The following is a 20,196-nucleotide window of genomic DNA, read 5'->3' on the forward strand; positions in this document are numbered from 1 at the left end:
TACTTATAATCACCTAAAATCTGTCTTTATAGCTAATAAATCTGTTTGTTTATTCTACCTGAAGTAGTGTGTTTGGTTTGAAGTATGTCAGAGACTCCCCCTTGGGATAACAAGCCTGCTACATATCAATTTTTGTTAAATTGACAAACTTGTATAAGCTTGCAGCGTCCAGCAGGCATAACTGGGCACTGCAAGACGGAGGTTCCTAGGGTTGTGTCTGGGACTAGATATATTGGCTAGCGTCATTTGGTTGCTAGTAGCTGGGAGCAGATTACATGCTGGAGGCTATGCGTGAATAGTTCAGGAGTGGGGGCTCTCACAGCAGAGCAGGGTAAGACTGGCTCCCAGAGTCAAAGATTGGAGTGACCTAGCAGATCACCGGTCCAGATAACGCCAGAGGGCAACGTCTCACACCTCCGGACCCAGTGCCTCTGGCGCCCCTCAGGAAGTGAGCCGTCCTATAAATACCCTGGAGTTGAGAACCATTTGGCTAGCATACATAAGTCTTTCTCTTGGTGTTTTGAGATGCCATAGTACAGGTGCTTACAGACATGTCCTATAGCAACAAGCAAGAAGGTGCTGGTTTGTTTCCCCTGTGCCAAGAGACAATCCACCTTTGGTAGTGGTGCATCAGCCACCATTTTACCACTAGCCCTCCACCTTCCCAGGCTATGAAACCTCGTGGTGGACCATCTCACCGGGTGGACAATACTCTAAGCAACTATTCAATAGCTGTCCAAGACAGCATTCAGCAAGACATCTTTCACAGGTGGTGATTCCCAAAATTGGTTCTGATTAGATGTGAATAGGTCAAGGAGTGCTGCAGATTCTGCTCCAGAGGAGGAACCTGTGCTGGCTCCCTGGACACCCTACTGAGCCCATGGCCACCAGGGCTCTTGTGTGCTTGCTTACTACCGTTGCCAATTCCCCAGATGCTGAGAGTTCTCAGGAAGATCATACAGGATGCAGCTATAATGATGAAAGCCTCAGCGTGGCCTGTACAGTTTTGGTACTCGAACTGCATGCACCTGTCATCATGGTCCATGATCATGCTCCTAACACACCCAAACATGAATGCACAATCAGGGAGACAAGTCCTGTGCCTGGATCCGGCATCCCTCTCTCAGCCTGGATGCTGGCTGGCTGATGTCTCTTGAGAGGGTAGCAAGCCTTGTGGATAGGGGGGAAACAGTAGATGAGGTATATCTTGACTTTGGTAAGGCTTTTGATACTGTCTCGTATCCTCTCATAAACAAACTAGGGAAATACACCCTAGATGGAGCTACTATAAGGTGGGTGCATACTTCCAATTTCTTTAACAGATTGGAAAACCATTCCCAGAGAGTAGTTGTCTGTGGCTCACAGTCAAGCTGTAAGGGGATATTGAGTGGGGTCCCACAAGGATCAGTTATGGCATAGAGAGTGCACTTGTAAAGTTTGTGGATGATACCAAGATGGGAGGGGTTGCAAGTGTGTTGGAGCTTAGGTTTAAAATTCAAAATAATCTGGACAATCTGGAGAAGTGATCTGAAGTAAACAGGATGAAATTCAATAAGGACAAATGCAAAGTATTGCACACAGAAAGGAACAATCAGTTGCACTGTAGCATGGTGTGCACTCGCTGCCATGGCACCTCCTGCTGGTTACCTCAGGAATTAGCTTTTCCATCTCTAGAGCGCCTTCTGTTGGGCTGTGTCTCTCCTGCTGTTGCTACTTGTCTTACCACTGGTGTCAGTGTAGGCCTCATGAGCCGTGGTGCCCCTTCTCTGGGGTACTGCCCCACAGTAGTGCTCCCAGACGGAGGGGTCCTCTCTTTCCTGGGGAACTTCAATTCCCTAATCCCACCTCGCCTCAGTGACGCAACATTGCCAGTCTTCATCTAGCCCTGTCTCTTGGGCAAACTGCAGTCTGAAGTGGCCACTCATCATCGGCAAGGAGGTTGGACCGGCTGCCTCTTCCTTCCCTGGCTGCTTCCCCACAGCCCCAGTACCTCCTCAGGCCTTGGAAGCAAAGCCTCAGCTGGGGAGTTCGCCAGGCTGGAGCTCCTCAGCTCCTCCTGCTCTTCCCACCACTACTCTGTCCAAGGTACCCCTTTCTGCTTGCAGGCAGCCAGTCTTTCCCTCTCCAAAGCTGGAGAGAAATTGGCAGCCCTCTGGCCCGGCAGCCCTTTTATAGGGCCCATCCTTTATGCCCTCTGCCTCCACAAGGCGCAGCCCAAGAAGACACTGATGTCAAAAAGATTCTTATTTAATGTATTTGGGCCCATTCTTGCCAAAAGTGGAGTACATGTGGAGAATACATCTCGAAGAATTAAGTTACTGTAAAGTAAGTAAATAGTTACTTCTTTTAAGGTTAAAAAAAAAACCCCAAACCCTTAAACAGATGTGATCTTTAATTAAAAATATATTCGGAGAAAACAGTATTTTGTTTGGACTTAAACATTCTTATGCAACGTTTGCTATCTAAATCTTGTAGCATTGTACTAATATATGAAAACCAGAAACTTTACTAATCTGTTCAGGTTCACAGAAACACAAAGAACAGACAGCATAAATGGTTTAAAGTAAATTCCACTTCGAAGATTTTTTTCCCCCAATGTTGTTAATTTACGGTATTTTTATAACAGAGGTTGAAACTTTAGAACTATACTTTCTGAGGACTATAAAATGAATATTGTCCATTTTTGACCTTTTTGTGAGCATTGAGGTGGAGTTGTATTGACTGACTTTTTTCACAGAGTGAAAAAGCATTCACAGTTTAAAGATTATGGGCCAGATTAACCCTGGTAAAACTCCATAGGACTAAATGACTGAATTTGGTGTGGCATATTCTGCACTAATTAGTATTGGTATCTAAAAACAATCTCATCCGCACGTAATTTAAAGGTATCCTGGGAATTTCCAACCTCAACCATGCTCCTTTAGTTCCTTGTTGTATAAAGTGCTCATAATTTGTGCTGCTAAACTAAACTAGTAGGAAGAATCCCCATTCTCGTCCTACAAAGTCCTTGGGACAGGGTTTCATGGTTAATGCTAATTTTGGCTGTTGATCTGTTGTATGGCAAGTCACTTGAGAATTTTGGCCCAATACCAACTGACTTCATAACTTCCATTCAACCCTGTCTATGTCTATTGAAAATAGAATAGGGGATAACTTCAGAGCTGTTTGTTACATGTAACATTCTATTATTAGAAAAGGTCATCCTTTTGAGGATCAGACTCATTTTAATTTGGATGAATGGGAAGGGGAAGCATTTGATGAAGATTAATTTATTTGCTTTGTGACTATAGAAAAACAGAATGGTATTTTCTAAATATGTTCAAAATAAAATTCCAAAGGGTAATCTGGATGAGCTGCACCAGAGATATTGTAACATTTGGGGGAATTATCTCTCAACCACTAATGCGCCCAGAAAATCAGTAGAGTCAAGCAAAGGCATGTGAATATTTTCCAGAAAGCTGTTACATGTATCTGAAATAATGGGTTAAAATGGAAGCCATTTTATAACTAACTGTAGCATTTGTTATAATTCACATTTCTGTATAATAGGGATTTAAAAAACCAAAAACCCAAACATACCAACTAGATAAAAATACTATGTTGTGGAGTAGAAATTGGTTAGATTGCAGGATATACTGGGGGGGGAAGTCAGCGTATTCCATGTGTATAATAACGTATGTAAAACTAGGAAAGTAAGTGTCGTTTGATATATATCGCAGGTGCAAATGTACCTATAATTATGACTGTAGTTCTGACCCTGACATCTACTGGAATTTTCTTCCTGAGCAAAGGTACAGGAAAAACTACAGAAAATACAAAGAGGTTGAGAGAGAGCCACTCACCAATGTTCTCTTTTAGAGACACTGATACTTTGCATGCCAGTTGATTTATTGCCAGCTCTTATTCTTATATTATGTCCTAGCAAAGGTCATAAGCTATTGCTGGAAAAAATGTTAGCCCACTTTCCCCCTGCCAGTGCAAGATCTAGTTCCTATGTAGTAGGCTTAGCTAACGTTAACTTACTTTACTAAGCTTTATTCCATACTGCAGGTGTCACTTTAACAGTGTTCTGTAGTTGGCTTCCCTATAGGGGATCACATAAGTGCCATTTCCCCCATATTTGGGATTGAATTAAGGCTTTGTCCCCACACCCTTGCCTTGTGCTAAGGCCCTGTACCCTACCAAGTAGCAGCAAGAAGATGGCCTGCCTCCTCTCCAAGCAAGACAAAGGCAGCAGCATAGGCCCCTATATGTTTGTCCCCTGTCTTCCTTGGCAGCAGTGGTCCCCTCTCCCTCACTCTGAAGAGGCAGGAGTGAGGCCTCAGTGGGTATGTCTACACAGCATAGAAAACCGTGTGGCTGGCCCATGCCAGCTGACTCAGGCTCAGGTTACAGGGCTGTTTCATTGCTGTGTAGACTTCCAGGCTTGGGCTGGAGCCCAACCTCTGGGACTATCCCACCCTGCAGAGTCCTAGATCCCAGGCTCTAGCCTGAGCCTGGAAGTCTACATAGCAATGAAACAGCCTTGCAGCCTGTGAACCCGTGTCAGCTAACACTGGCCAGCTGCCGGTGTCTAGTTGCTGAGCAGACATATCCAGCGTTACACCCTGGGTCCTGGGCTAATTTGCTGTGGTGGGCGGACCCACCATTTCACTTTTCTTCTGAGGCAATATTGGACACGGTCCTCTAGAGCCATAGGTCTTGCAGGTAACACCCTATTGAGATGGATGTGGCAGTTAACCCTGCTCAGATCTATTGTTTCAAGTGATCTGCAGATTCAGGTAGGTGTCGCTGTATCAATTACTCGGGCCACACTTTCAAGTATTTCTTTGCAACAATGAGGACTAAACTTAATTTTTCTTAAAATGAATGGTGAGAGTCTGGTGTAATCACATGACTTCAGGAGCTAGTATTCTAGGCCTGGCCCTATAATGTTTATGCCTTAATCTGACCTAGGCTGAATTTGGAAGTTAAATCTTCATAAAAAAAGGTATAAAATAATGTTTTTTAAAAATTGGCAAAACGAAGCAATGTAGTAAAACAATTCTAGCTATTCCTTTTCTGCAAAAGCCAAACTGATACAGCTCTCACTAGGCTGGTATACTCAGAAATGAGAAGTTGATTTCAAATTAAATAACTTCCTGGCCTTTGTCTCTCCTTTAGTTTAACCTCTTTCATACAGGAAAGATGTACAAATTCAGATAAAAGCATGAATTCTGATTTTGATGTAAAGAAATACTCAGGTAAAAAAGACTTGACTCTGTTCTGTATCTTGCTTTTTAACAGAATATTTGAATTCAGAAAGATTATTGGAAACCGGGAGAAATGCCAGAAGCTGGTTCCAAGAGATTATCCAGTGTTCATTGACAAGGTATTCAATAGCAAAAAATGTAACTGTAACTAAAATTATGTTCCCACATATTATATATGAGTGAAGTGAAATTAAGTCTTTAGTAAGCTCTCTGTACTGGAGAGGAAAGAAGTTAGGTTTAGTGCAATGTGAATTATAGGTTTTATTGATGATTTGGCTCAACCTAATGTCAGTACAGCATGTGTTACTGATTTGAGATCAGAATTCAGAGCATGATCTTGGGCCATCACAGTGGCAGAAGAAACGTGGTAAGCATTTGCGGGGGGAGTATGTAGTTTGCGCTAGTAGTTCCTCTATCTGACTGAGAAGTGGCATTGAAAGATTCCAGAGGGATGCACCAAGCTGTCCGTCGGTGAAAAGACCACTGAAATATTAAAGAAAGGAGTAAATATATAGTGGAGGGTGTAGAGGTGGTTGGAGATTATAGGATTCCACTGGGAAAAAGAAGAAAGCATGCTTTTCATGTAACTAGATATGTAGTAATTAACGTCGTGAGAAATTGCATATCTGCATTCAGTATTATTAAAGAAGCACTTATAGTAGCGCCCAAATGCTCCAGTGAGGATTTAAGGGCCCATTGTGCTGGGTGTGACACAGACGTATATAAGGGACAATTCTGTCCCTGAGATTATAAAATCCAAAAGGTATAAACAAAGGGCTGGGAGAGAGGAGTAACATACAAGCAAATGAAAATGGTGACTGGCATAGTTCGGTAAACCAGATATTTTGGTATTTTTCATTGAGAGTAGAGGTAGTATGAGGAGAATGTCAGGACTGTTGGAGTTAGTAAGGAAGAAAGGAATGGGAAGGTGAGAAGTTGTTACAGTTAGTCATCTGTCTGTCCATCATCAGCAGACAGGTTTTTACATCATTGCAGAGGTGAGTTGTAAGAAGGGATTTATTAGGATAGAGCAATAGCTGTACAGATTTTATTGTGAAGTTTTTCCCATCCTTTGGGGTGGCATGGGAGAAAACACAGGTGTGTCCAAACAAAAACAACAACTCAATCCCTATTTAGGCTTTTAGTGCATTAAAAACTGAATTTTGTTATAACAGCTGATTTTTATTTAAGTGAGGTGGAAATGGCTCGTGGTAGACTTTTTTTAATGCTCATGTATTATAATGATTGAAATTATACTTTCAAAACTGCTTGTGGATTTTTGTGCTAAAATTTGATTCCAGCCTAGGAACCCATACGTTAATGTTCAGCCTTCAGTCCATATAAAGTGTGCTGATCATACACACTTTTAACTTTCAGTTCTTTCCATAGGTTGAGGAGCAATCCGACTGTAAAATACTCAATGGGCACTTCATTTCCCCTTTGATTCACTACATTCCCAATATCCTGCCAACTGAATCCATCATAGCAAGGTAAGGGAAAGGAAGTAACAATTTGGTTCTGAAACTAGCTCTGTAGGTGAAATCAAAGAAATCTATATTATAAAAATTACTTATACGACATTCTTTATTACAGCTACAATCAGAATACTCAGTTTTGTTTAAAAATGGTTCAGACTGTGATCTGTGTTGAAAAATATTTAGATGTTTTAAGTTAGAATGAAAATGCATGTAGTTCATTTGATGGTTCCATCTTTGGATGAATGGTTTATTTTCTAGATGAGCTTATTCTAAATTGGGGTGGTGCTAGCAAAACAAGACGTGCTATGATGTGGTTTAATTCTGAAAATGGAAATGTAATCCCATTAGAAAAGTTTTACATGTTCACTTAGTAAAGTTTTAATTACTGGAACATCTATAACTACATATTGATAACTAGTTATGAGGCAGGAAAGCCAAAGAATTCTAATATGACTATGATCTGTTCTTAACTACCTCCTTTGTAAAGGGGGGGAAATGGTTCATATATAAGCAAAAGTACTAACAAACAGCCTTGACTTGGATTTATTGGCCTTTGTCAGTCTGCCACAACATCAAGTAATGTTTTGAAACTGATCTCTTCCTTATTTTTAAAATACTTGTTTTGTTTTGTTTTTTTGTTTGTGAAATATACAACTCACATCACATGTCCAAGATGGAGAAATGCAATTCCCTTGCAATTATGAATTTTTGTAAAGGCTAGCAGTTTATCCAAGAAAATAGTTTCTCATTTCTGTAACTGAAGGAAAAAATGGATTATTTTCTTAAGAAACACTCTATATTTATTAATTTATTCCACTTTTATTATCAGAAGTATGTATGCACACAATCTGTTAACTTCACTATAGCTCATACATTGAATTTGGTTTGTGTTTTCTATTTGAGAAACCAAACAAAGTAGTAGTACCCTTGAGGAAGTCTTGTTATGCATACACACTCAAGCAGTTGGGTGGTGGTGGTATACTAATAATCTCACCATCTCTCAAGGTTCACTGAGCCTTGCTTTGGAGTTAGGGTAGGGAACATCATTTTGTACTGGCTTCTAGCTAGCAGAGCTAGACTTCGTGCTAGCAGAAGTCTTAAGTTTGTCAAGCTTTGCTTTGGGCATAAAAATTTACTTCAATCTAGGAGGCCTTGAAGTCATGACATCAACAGCTGTGACCAGTCAATACATCTTTGTTACAGCTTACCTTCTCTGAAGACATTATTTAAAAAATGCTCAATAGGCATCCATAGTGTCTTCTTTTACTCCCTGTTGTTGAATATAAAGGGAGTCACTACTTAAAATTCCTGGCCTGACTGATACCACAGCTGAAAATGCAATTTACTAATAGTTTCCACATACTCTCATGCAGTGGTTAGATAAGTTATAGGTGCTATTAAAAATCCAAAATACACTAGGTTAGATAAAGACAAGTTGATTTTCTTTCAAACTCAGAACATCAAATTAAATCCATTAATAAAAGTTATTTTGAGTTTTAATGTCTTCATGTGTGAAAGGCAGCACTGTAGTGGACTTTGTGTGCTTTTCAAATATGGTTAGTTTAGCTAGTTGTGTGTGAACGTTTTTCCATAAAGAAGCAATTTTTATTGCACCAGGACACCCCCCTGTGGTGAAAAACCAATAGCTCAACAGAAGTGGTTTGCTTGTGTAGGTTACAGCTGGCCTGAGAAAAGCTTGGCGGGGGTAAAGGAAGGAATAACCGAAGAAACTGAGTGATTTGGGGGGGGGGGGGGGGGAAGAGGATGTAGAAAACCGTTTTTTATATATAGAAACACTTGTTGGCTGTATTTTTTTTTTTTTAAACTGTATTGTTCCTTTTTAATTTTCACTTTTAGTTCCCGCCCATTTAAGGAGAACAGTGTGTGTGGCTTAGGGGATCTAGCCACGCTTGCCTAATCTCAGGCTCCACTTCTCTATTCAGTAAAGTTTAGAATACAATAATGAAGTGGTAATCTCATTTGGAGCGCGACCTTTCAGGTTATAACTCCCTTTCTTCTTGGTGTTTGTGACTTTCTGAAGGTGAAAACTTTTTGATGTGCTCTTAATTTCATTCATGAAAAAATTATATTGCTAGACTAACGGCAGTTTGCCTGAGCATGTAACCAAACTATTTTTTCAGGGTGTAGTTTGGTGGTTTAACTTTCATGAGTGTGAATATCTTGCTATGTTATCTTGTATATTAAATAGTGTGCTTTTGATAGGTTTCAGTTCATAATACCAAAGAGATGGAACAGCAAATACAAACCTGTGTGCATTCATCTAGCAGGCACTGGAGATCACGTAAGTATATAAAAGTTTTATTTCTCATTAATATTTTAAAGTTTAACAGTAATCTTTTAACTGTGTTCTTGTTTTAACATTTCCTCTTCAGTACTACTGGAGAAGACGCACACTAATGGCCCGTCCAATGATCAAAGAGGCTTGCATGGCTTCTCTATTGTTAGAAAACCCTTACTATATCCTTTTGTTGAAAACAAAATGCTTTAACATGTCTCAAAGTGCTAACCAAGAGGAGGAAGACAGAATAACATTATTTTATCAAAATGGTACAGATTACATAGATGAGTGGTTTTCAACCAGAGGTACACAGAGGTCTTCCAGGGGTACATCAACTCATCTAGATATTAGCCTAGCTTTACAACAGGCTACATAAAAAGCACAAGTGAAATCAGTACAAACTAAAATTTCATACAGACAATGACTTGTTTATACTGCTCTATACATTGAAATGCAAGTACAATATTTATATTCCAATTGGTTTATTTTATAATTGTATGGTAAAAATGAGAAAGTATGCAATTTTTCAATAATAGTGTGCTGTGACTCTTTTTTGTAATTTTATGTCTGATTTTGTAAGCAAGTAGCTTTTAAGTGAGGTGAACCTTGGGGTACGCAAGACAAATCGGACTCCTGAAAGGGGCACAGTAGTCTGGAAAGGTTGAGAGCCCCTGTCATAGGTCAGTAGAAAGCTGCTTTGATAGCTGCTTTCAACTACCTGAAAGGGGGTTCCAAAGAGGATGGCTCTAGACTGTTCTCAGTGGTAGCTGATGACAGAACAAGGAGTAATGGTCTCAAGTTGCAGTGGGGGAGGTTTAGGTTGGATATTAGGAAAACCTTTTTCACTAGGAGGGTGTTGAAACACTGGAATGCGTTACCTAGGGAGCTGGTGGAATCTCCTTCCTTAAAAGTTTTTAAGGTCAGGCTTGACAAAGCCATGGCTGGGATGATTTAGTTGGGGATTGGTTCTGCTTTGAGCAGGGGGTTGGACTAGATGACCTCCTGAGGTCCCTTCCAACCCTGATATTCTATGATTCTATGAAAGTCAGGATATGGCTGTTGGTCATAGAGATGTGACTCCTTACTGTAATCTTATTACATCAACCATAGTGGTGTCTCTAAGTGCATAACCATGGAATACAACGCAGATGATGTGTTAGACTGGCTATTTCATCAGGTGTTACTCTTCTGGACTTAAAAAAAAAAACAAACAAACAAAAAATCTTCCAAACCACTCTCCTTGGTTACTGGGGTACTAGTTTGATACTGATCTCTTTGTAACCCAATCATTAACGTAGCTGACAAACTTCTCTTAGCCATGGCCAACTAGGAGAACTAGCCAAATATGTCTTTTTTTGGGGGGTGGAGGGGGTGTCTTTTTTTGACAAAATGATCTCTCTCCCAACACCCTGCCCCTCCCCAAAAAAAGTGTTTGCTTCTCATGCCTTCACTTGTTGAATACAAACTGTTGGTACCACAAATCTGTTTGATAATGTTCACCTGCCTTATCACTAACATTTTAGCTATTTTTCTTCTATCTGTCGACAAAAGCTACCATCCTGTATCCATCCTCTTTTCCAGTGTTCAGTAACTGCCTCCAAATGCCTACACCAGGTTTCACTCAGAAAACTCAAACTATCACACTTGTTTTTTTTCCTTTACTACTTACTTCATTAGAGCACTGTCCTAAATTATGAATGACTTCATCACAATCTACACTTTTGTTTTATTTTGTACCAATAAAACAATGTAATTTGGTAATAATTTACAGAATTTAATTCCTCACTGTACAGCTGACATAAGTGGTTTTTTAATTTTAGTCTCAATTTTAAAATGTAAGAGTTAAAATAAAAAGTTATCTAGTGATGCCTACAAAATGAATGTATTTACATTTGTTTATTTTCTTTAACTTGGGTCTTTACATGGCTGCAGAAAACCTAAGGACCAAATGTAAGTATTAAGATGACTTCTCACAGCTATTTTCTGTCCTCAAGACAGTGGGTTTTTTAAGAAGACCAGAAACTTTAAAACATAGAAACCTTGATAACTTGTTATAAATAGCGGCAGACTTGGCTCAGCTATACCTTGTTTATGTGAAGTTGTAGACACTTTGCTTGACTGCTTTATGTGGATTTTGATGCTTAAATGCATAGGTTCGCACTTTCCACCCAAAGTAGATGGACTTTTTTTAAAAACCACATCAGCAGGGGTACAATCAAGAAACAGTGCATTTTACCAGTTCATACATTGCACTTGTGCAAATTCTGTGCAATATTGAGTATCTTTGAAGAAATAGTTTTTGGGCCACATTTAAGTGTCTAAAGTTAGGCAACTGAATAAGTGACTTGATTTTCAGAGATGCTGGTTACCCTGAAGCTCATGCTAGTGGGAGTTGCAGAGTACCCAGCATCTTTGAAAATCAAGTCACTTATTCAGTTGCCTAAATATGGACTTAGAAGCCTAATCTTAGGGACTAATTTAAAAAACAAAACAAAACAAAATGTTGGCCTTTGTATTTGCAAGTGCTAGAATATAAATAGGGCAGTAGATCCTGTATCTGAGGCAAAATAAAGGTGTTAGTTTGCCAAATGTTCCTTGCAGACCAGTAGTTACAAAAGATGAAATGGGGCTGACTGGTTTAAAAAGACTGGTTTTATTCTGCTTGCTTAGCTACCTCCAAAAAGAAGAGGAAACTAATTTGTTTGTAAAGTACAATTCTTAGAGCTTGTTGCTTTCAGTAGTGCTTCATCAGCATCTTCCATGAGTTAAACATTTAATTTTCTTCTAATTATAAAAGCTAATTAAGGATTTACCTTTGAGAGAAGTGAAAGTTAAAGCAGTTTTAAAAAAAAATAGCCTTGAGTACCTTCCAAAATAGTTGTTGTTGCATTATAATTAGTTTATTGGTCTGAATAATTTAGTAAACCTAATTCATTATCTTTATTGGGATTTTTTTAATTAAAGATTTTTTGGGGAAAGTGCTCTTTTTGACACCTACGTTTTTTGTTTTTTTTTTAAAAAAAGATATCATTGTTTTGATAACATTTGGCATTTTTAAAATCACAATAAGACACACCAAATAGGTACAATGCTGAAATATAGCTAGTGGGTTTTCTGCTATTGGGATACTATTCACCTCAGAAAAACAAAAAAGTATAAAAATCTTCCCTCCACTATGCAAATTCTGTGCACTAGTCTCAGCTGTCCAACTTGATAGAATAATACTTCCATTTTGCAGATAATGGGCAAATGCTCTGTTGTCCCAAACTGAAAATGTGCACATTTCAGTAGAAGGCTTCAAAGCAGTAGTAGCATTCTAAGGAATGTACTTGTAAATCATTGAATTAGCATGACAGTCATAGTAGAGAACTGAAGTACCTTTAATAACAAAGTACTAAGCAATAGGAGTGTTTAAAATATCCTATAAATATTGGTCCACAACAGCCATTGGTATCCTTGTTTCTCCCCTAGCTTACAGAACAGTTCTAATAGTCTGTCCTTCTGTCTCAAAATGTATCCCAAGTATAATGATATTTTGGTACAAGAGGGCTATAGCCTCATGTAACTTAGAGACATGATATTGAAAACAAGATAATATTTACAATAAACTGCTTTGTCCAAGCACAGTGCTGTAGTTGTTGTGTATGCCATACTCCATTCACTTAAGTGTTCAGCACATGGAGTAATTGCACCGTTGAGGCCCAATATGCAAATAACTATTAGACTTCTGGTCACTGTGAGAGTTCAAATTGAATAGCTTTCCATTTTTCTTTTTTGTTTTCTTTAAATGTTTAATGCATTGTAGGAGACACTACACAGATTTCTCAGGGCAGTGACAAACTTCCCACTTTATAATTTCAGTCTTACAGTGGCACTGATGATTGTTCCAAAGCTGACTTACTGATTGCTCTTCACATGTTGTGTGCAATTTTCAGTGATGTACAACAGGTAAATAAGGAAATGGGGTTGTCTCTGCCAGTGACATCTTGTATACCTAGCACTGTATCACTTAGCTTTGTTTGATTTAAAAGAAAAAGGACCGTTGTTACTTCATAGCACAGAAGATTACTGCTCATGAGTTTCCAATGCTTGCAATACCTCAGTTATTTGACGATACGGTGTTCCGTAATTCTACACTAGTAATTTAGACGGTGCTTACTTCTAGTCTTCATTTAGGCCTAGATCACAAACAATTATAAAAAAAAAGAAACAAACACAAGTCATGTGGGCCTTGAATGTAAAAAGCTACTGAAGACTCTGGACTCACTCCTTCTATTGATTTCAATAGAAATTCAGCCATTGGCTTCATTGGGAGTATGACCAGGCTCTGTTTAAGAGTAAAAGTAGACTGATTAAATGAAGACACTGCACATCTGATATTGGAAAATAAACTATTTCTTTTTTCTTTTCTGGTGAGGAAAGAAGATCAAGTTTAAAAAATGTCTCTGACCTGTTTGTGATGGGAGGAGCTCTTGTTTTAGAATCAGCAGCTCTTTTGCACTGGCTAGAGAGAGAGGGCTATGGACCTCTAGGGATGACTGGAATATCCATGGGAGGACATGTAAGCCTTTATATTTACTGTTAGCAATTTGTTTTATTTTATTTTTTATTTCTTGGCATGATATATGTACGTTAATAATTAGGGAAACCTATCAGTTTACAGTGTTCATATGCTGATTATTTTAAAATGAACAAGTTTAGAATAACTAGCAACATAACTTGATATTTAGGCATGACATGCACATATTGAGAATATGCAGATGTATTCTCACTGTGTATATATACCATAAAACTCCCTTACAGATGAATGTTCAGGTTATTGCAGGTTAATCTAGTAGTGTAATTCTCAATAACTTTTATTGTCATGCAGTTTAATCTGTTAATTTAGCTATTTAAATGTTGACATACCGTAGGGCTCAGGCCCAGTGGGTGAACAGTCCTTATCCTCAAAGGAAACCTGTACAAACCTTTCAAAAGACAAGCCTGGGAACTTACATTTGTAATTCTGCTAGACACTAAAAATCATGGACTGAATACAGTTACTGGATTTATATCTTATTGCAACAATCTATAACCCACTAACAATTCCCCAGCTGCTTTCTCCCTCCCCATGACTGGAGGGACATTAATGGGCCACTTCACCTTGAATGGTCCCTTGAAATATGTGTTAACTACTTATGCTAAATTTCAGAGTAGCAGCCGTGTTAGTCTGTATTCGCAAAAAGAAAAGGAGTACTTGTGGCACCTTAGAGACTAACCGATTTATTTGAGCATAAGCTTTCGTGAGCATCCGATGAAGTGAGCTGTAGCTCTCGAAAGCTTATGCTCAAATAAATTGGTTAGTCTCTAAGGTGCCACAAGTACTCCTTTTCTTTTTACTTAAATACAAGATGGAACAGATTGTTTAGCGTAAGTAAAAAGAAAAGGAGTACTTTGTGGCACCTTAGAGACTAACCAATTTATTTGAGCATAAGCTTTCGTGAGCTACAGCTCACTTCATCGGATGCTCACGAAAGCTTATGCTCAAATAAATTGGTTAGTCTCTAAGGTGCCACAAGTACTCCTTTTCTTTTTACTTATGCTAAACAATCTGTTCCATCTTGTATTTATCTGTGACACTGAGTAAGACCATGTCTACACAACAAAATTATGTTGATCTAACTTAGGTTAGCATAAAGCCACCACAATTATTAAATCACGTGTGTGTGTGTACACTTGTCTCCTTGTGTTGACAGTGCACTTCCTTACCAGGAGAGTTTGTATTGATTGTATTGTCAATGTGGGGCATCGTGGGACGGCTCCTGGAGGCCAGTAACAGTCTATGTAAGCAATGGAGTGTCTACACTGACATTGTGTCGACCTAATCACATTGACCGTGACTGTGTGCCACTCGGGGAGGTGGTGTTATTAAATCAGCAGAGAGAGGCACTTACATCAGTGGGAGCCAAATTTACATGAAAACACTTCCCTAGCAAGGTTGATGCAAGGCAGCTTACATTGATCTAATTGTATAGTGTAGTCCAGTCCAAAGTTTTCCCAGACCTGAAGAAGAGCTCTGTAAGCTTGTCTCTCTAACCAATAGAAGTTGGTCCAGTAAGAGATATTACCTCACCTACCTTGTCTCTCTGAGATTGTAAACCCTATAGGGTAGGGACCATATTTTTATTCTGTGTCTGTATAGCACTTGGTACAGTGGGGTCCTGGTTCATGTTGAAGGCTCCCAGACACCATCACGATGCAATAAGTTCGTATGTAGTGTTCTTCATCCTTAGAAAGCGCTTTAAAAAGGAAAGTAAGCATTGTTATCTCTATTTTAAAGTTTTGGGAAACTGAGGACAGGGATGGAATCCATACTCTCCGGACTCCCTGACCACTTCGCTACGTTGCTTCTTTTATTAATGAAGATGCACTTAACAGTTCTCTGTATTAAAAATATGTGGGGTGTATAAGTACTTTTTCTTGCTATCTTTATGGTTCTGCAGTATGCCCAAGAGTATTATATTAAACTACAGCTTTGCAAAACCATGCAATTGGTGTGGGGGAATCATTTTTCTGATCCTCCTGTATGCTGTATCTATGCTCCAGCATTTAGTGATGAATAGAACTTACCTCATTGTGCACTCTGATAATTCTGAGGTGAGAGGGAATTATCTGGACTCTAAGGGAGATGAAAATAGAAGTCCATTTACATGCTCAATTCTCTTCTTGCCCTTGCTGTTTGTGGCATGCAAATTCCCTAACACTATTTCAAAAGCTGCAGAATTTTTGATAGTCCTATTTGTGAGTCACCTTCAAGTTGTTTGTTTGTTCTGAAATATGTTTATAAGGTTGTTGAGAGGCCTTGAGGAGAGGGACATGTTGAGATGATAAATGAATGATAAATTCTTCTCATGGAAGAATTCTGATTCATTTTGCATTAGGATGAGTGTTCTATTAGAAGAAAACTCCTTTACCTAAAGCAGAAATACTGTTACTTTGGCTGTGAACCGATTTCAAAGCTAACATGTATCAGAGAGACTATTGGAGAGAATAGACTTTATCAGTCTTTCTGGATTTTGTGGAGGAGAGGTGTATAACTGCAAAGATGCTTAGCATTGATACTACACGAGACAATCTGTTGCTGTGTGAAGAAATTCTTTAAAGATGAGAATTCTAAAAATGACTAAAGAGAAATGTTGTTGAAATGCCTTATTAAAAAATGCAGTAGATCATCTGATATTTGGTTTTTTTTTTTTATTTAACAGATGGCTTCATTAGCAGTGACAAACTGGCCTAAACCATTGCCATTGGTTCCTTGTCTTTCCTGGTCTACAGCTTCTGGCGTCTTTACTACGGTAACTAAATTATTTTTAGTTTTGTTAATATTATAGAATATGAACAGATGTGAAATCTCAAAGGTTTGAGTTGGGCAAATTAACATAAGGGAGAGATTTTTTCAAAGGCACAAATGGGAATTGGATGCCCAACTGTCCTCTGAGCCTTCAAAAATCTCCCCCATAATGATGCTTCCGGATAGTTCTAGAAGCTGCCTTTTGTCTCATGCAAAAAATAATGGTTATAAACTATTTAGAGTTTTTAAAATAGTAAATTTACAGAAAATATTTCAAATTCTATAGTATATTTAAAACTAATATGTTTATGCCCAATATTTTTATATCCTAGTAATATGCAACACAGTAGAATATGACTTAACAAACTTGCTGCTTTTGATGAGAACCCTGAAATTTCACTGGGAAAGGGTTGTGGTTTTTTAATTATTCCTCTTCCTGGTAACTCTAGGTTCCTGACTGGTAAGGGAAATTCTTACTTGGTGTCTTAAAACAGGTTCTCAAACTGTGACCACCATTGAGAACATGTCTTCACCACTCCTTCTTGAATTACAACAGCTTCCCTTCTTCCACATAAATTTAAAAGTTCCTCACTTTCACAGCACTCCATAAACTTTACTTTCTGATCTTATTATCTTTCTCACTCGTTAAACTCTGTCTAAACATCTCTCCTTACTATTCCCTTTGTTTCTTTAATTAACTTTTGATTTATACTTTCTTGTACGCTGCCCATTGCCCCTAGACTCATATTTTAATTAATATTTACCAAGTACCTGCTCCTCCTGAAAACCACACATGGAACAGTCTACCTGGAGTGCTTGTCCATATATATATTCCACTGGTGCATCTGTATCCCCTGCACTCAAGTTTGGATTCTTTGTGCATCAGTGTCCTTTGGGACCATGCCTGTGCCCTGAAAATCCTTATATCTTCCACCTGAGCATATAAAGAGTGTTGCGTCCTGAACTGTTCCTCAGTTCCTTCTTGCTGTCCGTGGCTATGAATCAGAACTTACACTGTCCAGATTTTTTTCTTCGTGTGGTCTGTCCATTGATTTGTAAATAGATAAGTACTTAGCAGTTAGTCATTAGGATGAGGTTTAGTTATTTTGTTAGTGTTTCTTTTCAGAAGAGGAAACTCTTCTTTGTCCCTTGACACTTCCCTCTACTGGTCATTAGGACTGAATACAAATCTCCAGGCTTTAAAAACTGCACTTCCTGCTGGGCAGTAATGCCCCTTAATGAAGGACAAAGACGATGCTTATTGTGTCTAGGTGGGAGCGATGTACCAGACAGATATACCATTTATTAATTGTTCTCAAAGGGCAAGGTAATCTCACCTGAAACTTTCTTCTGGAGAGGCCAGGGCACCTTTTCAGATGGTGGAGTGGCTGGGACTGAAAATCCTGAGCAGTGCTCCTCAAAAAGTGCACTTGGTGGCTCCTGTGCTTGCATGTGTAAAACTAGCACTTTTCACTAATCCTCCTCAGCTGGTAAAACCTCAGAGGTTCTGGGGAGACAGGAGCACCAAGGGTTTTCAGGAGAAGAGATCTGGGTCTCTCTTTCACTGGGTCCTACCGCGAAGTCAGAAATCACACTGGTTGCCTTTGGGAGGGGTAGTTCTAGGCATGAAAAGGCATCCTCTGACATCCACTTGGACATTGGTCACCATGCCCCAGTACTGGCTTCTTCAGTTAGGCAGAAATAACCTGGTACCGATGCCTTGGCTGTCGTGCACCATGGTACACGTATCTTTGGTACCAATGCCTTCCATTCACTTGCCTACAGTGTTCACTTACTTGGTACCGAATCCTTATGTCAGTGGACCTTGTGGTTTCTTTGGTACTAGACTTGCAGCTCTAGTATCTCCTCTGTACTGGCTGCCACCCGTACTTCATTAGGTGCCACCCGTACTGCCACCCGTACTTCATCAACAGTACTCATTAGGATGCAGTATGAATGTGCTCCTGGCACTCCAGCTGAGACTGCTGCACCCTTACAAGAGAAGCACTTCTCCACTAGCTCAGATAATGGCAGGAAGGAGTCACCAGTAAATTTCCTGGTGTCTAAGTATTCTGGTCCATATGCCTAAGAGAGAGTATCTAAGGCTCACTTTTATTAGCCCAGGCATAGGAGCTCTCAGCAGGATACTGCCTCATGGACCTCTGCTTCATATGTGCATCAGCACCCCCTGAACTAATTGGGCATAATAGGGATTACAACTGGCTAGAAAACCAGTTTCTTCATCTCAGCCCAGAACTAGATCTTCTTCCACTACAAAACACAAGGGAGCATTAATCATCTCTAGCTGTGCTGACTGAACAAGATGATCAGGGTTCTGATGAAAATTTGCAAATGGATGATCAATCCATCCCAGAACCTCTCTTCTTAATATTTCCTGATGAAGCTGTGGTATCTGCAATATCTACCTCAGACCCCTATGATTTCAAAACTTTCCAGTGCTTGTTGCACAGGATGGCAGATCCACTGGAAATTCCAGTGGAAGTTGTCTAGAGAAGTCGCACAAGTTCCTGGACAGCTTACACACCTTCATGCCTGGAACTCTTGCAGTGCCCATAAATGAAGAGACCATTGGAGTCCAACAGGTTACTTTGGTAGACCCCCAACTTCCCTAGCTCTGACAAAGAGCAGATTGCTGCTACTAGGTGCTTTCATCAGGCTTTGAACAATTTTATATGCACTCTGTACATGGATTGTTGGTGTAGTGGTGCCTGATGAGAGAATCAGACACTGTGGTCAACAGAAATCTACACCCTGAGACAAAGAATGCTAGAAATTTTTATTTTTTTGGTCGTAAAAATTATTCATCAAGTCAACATATGAGAATCTCCAGTTATCAGGCCTTATTGGCAAAATATGATGACTTGAATTGGGAATCCATTTTCAAATTTGCTGACAAAATTCCACAGAAGAACAGAGGCCTGGAAATCTGTGGTTGTAGAGGAACAACTTGTAGCACACATCTCTTCAAGTGGCTGGTCGATGCTGCATACATGACATCCAGTTCCATGGCTACTTTGATTGCCCTGATAAGATCCTCTTGGCTTCAGTTGTCTGGAATCCCTAAAGGGGATGCATGTAACAGTAGAGGCTGTACCGTTTGAAAGGTGCAAACTCTTCAGTGCAAATACTAATGAGCCTTTTCATTCTCAAAAGGACTCTTGAGCGATGCTGAGATCTCTAGTGCTCTTGCATGAAAAAGAAAGCAATTTAGACGTTAATCCTGACAAAGTCAGTCCTATTATGCACATTATAGACAGTCTGAACATCCCCCAAAATGCCAGCAGTCCCGAAGGAGAGACTTTTCTACCTCTACTACATTTTTCTTACCAGGCTCTGTCTTCATCAAGGCAGCAAATATGACTTCTCCGTGAGGAGAAAAGTGTAACCTATATTGGATCTCTTTCTTTCCCTCTTCCATTCCCCTCATCCTCCCCGCGCGCGCACACATCCATCCTCCTTTTGGGAAATGTTAATTTTATTTTTGTGGGGCCTGATACACCATTACCACAGACCTCTGGGCCCTAAAAACTAGAGATTAGATACTCCATCCAATCCCAAACCCTCTCTATCCAATTTCCCTAGCATTTTCTCCGGTACCCTGCTCATAAGTATGCTACTTTAAGAAGTTCAGTCACTTTTGAATCTTGGAGCAGTGGAAGATGTGCCTTAAGAATATATGCAAGGGGCGTTTATTCCCATTATTTTATAATTTCTAAGAAAAAGGGAGCAGGCAGGCACTCTATTCTGGACTTCTGAGGCAGCTGAACACCTTTACGTGCAGGTTGAAGATCAGGTTGGTAACTCTGGCCTCAGCAA

General features: G+C 39.5%; 1 protein-coding gene across 5 annotated transcripts in view; it reads left to right on the top strand.

Annotated features, from left to right (window-relative positions):
* ABHD18 (abhydrolase domain containing 18) overlaps positions 1–20,196 on the top strand; it is a 51,991-nt gene that overhangs the window by 18,355 nt on the left and 13,440 nt on the right. Inside the window, exons 3-9 of one of the 5 annotated variants that reach the window (XM_073341102.1) lie at positions 5,287–5,371; positions 6,642–6,742; positions 8,954–9,032; positions 9,124–9,208; positions 10,952–10,979; positions 13,452–13,590; positions 16,274–16,363. In XM_073341102.1, coding sequence (XP_073197203.1) covers positions 5,287–5,371; positions 6,642–6,742; positions 8,954–9,032; positions 9,124–9,208; positions 10,952–10,979; positions 13,452–13,590; positions 16,274–16,363 — 607 coding nt within the window. Of the gene's footprint in view, positions 1–5,286; positions 5,372–6,641; positions 6,743–8,953; positions 9,033–9,123; positions 9,209–10,881; positions 10,980–12,079; positions 12,978–13,446; positions 13,591–16,273; positions 16,364–20,196 lie in introns of those variants that run through there. The other 4 variants (XM_073341098.1, XM_073341101.1, XM_073341099.1 and 1 more) reach the window with 4 other exon arrangements.

Source organism: Lepidochelys kempii, chromosome 4 (assembly GCF_965140265.1).
Source record: "Lepidochelys kempii isolate rLepKem1 chromosome 4, rLepKem1.hap2, whole genome shotgun sequence".
NCBI classification, from domain to species: Eukaryota; Metazoa; Chordata; order Testudines; family Cheloniidae; genus Lepidochelys; species Lepidochelys kempii.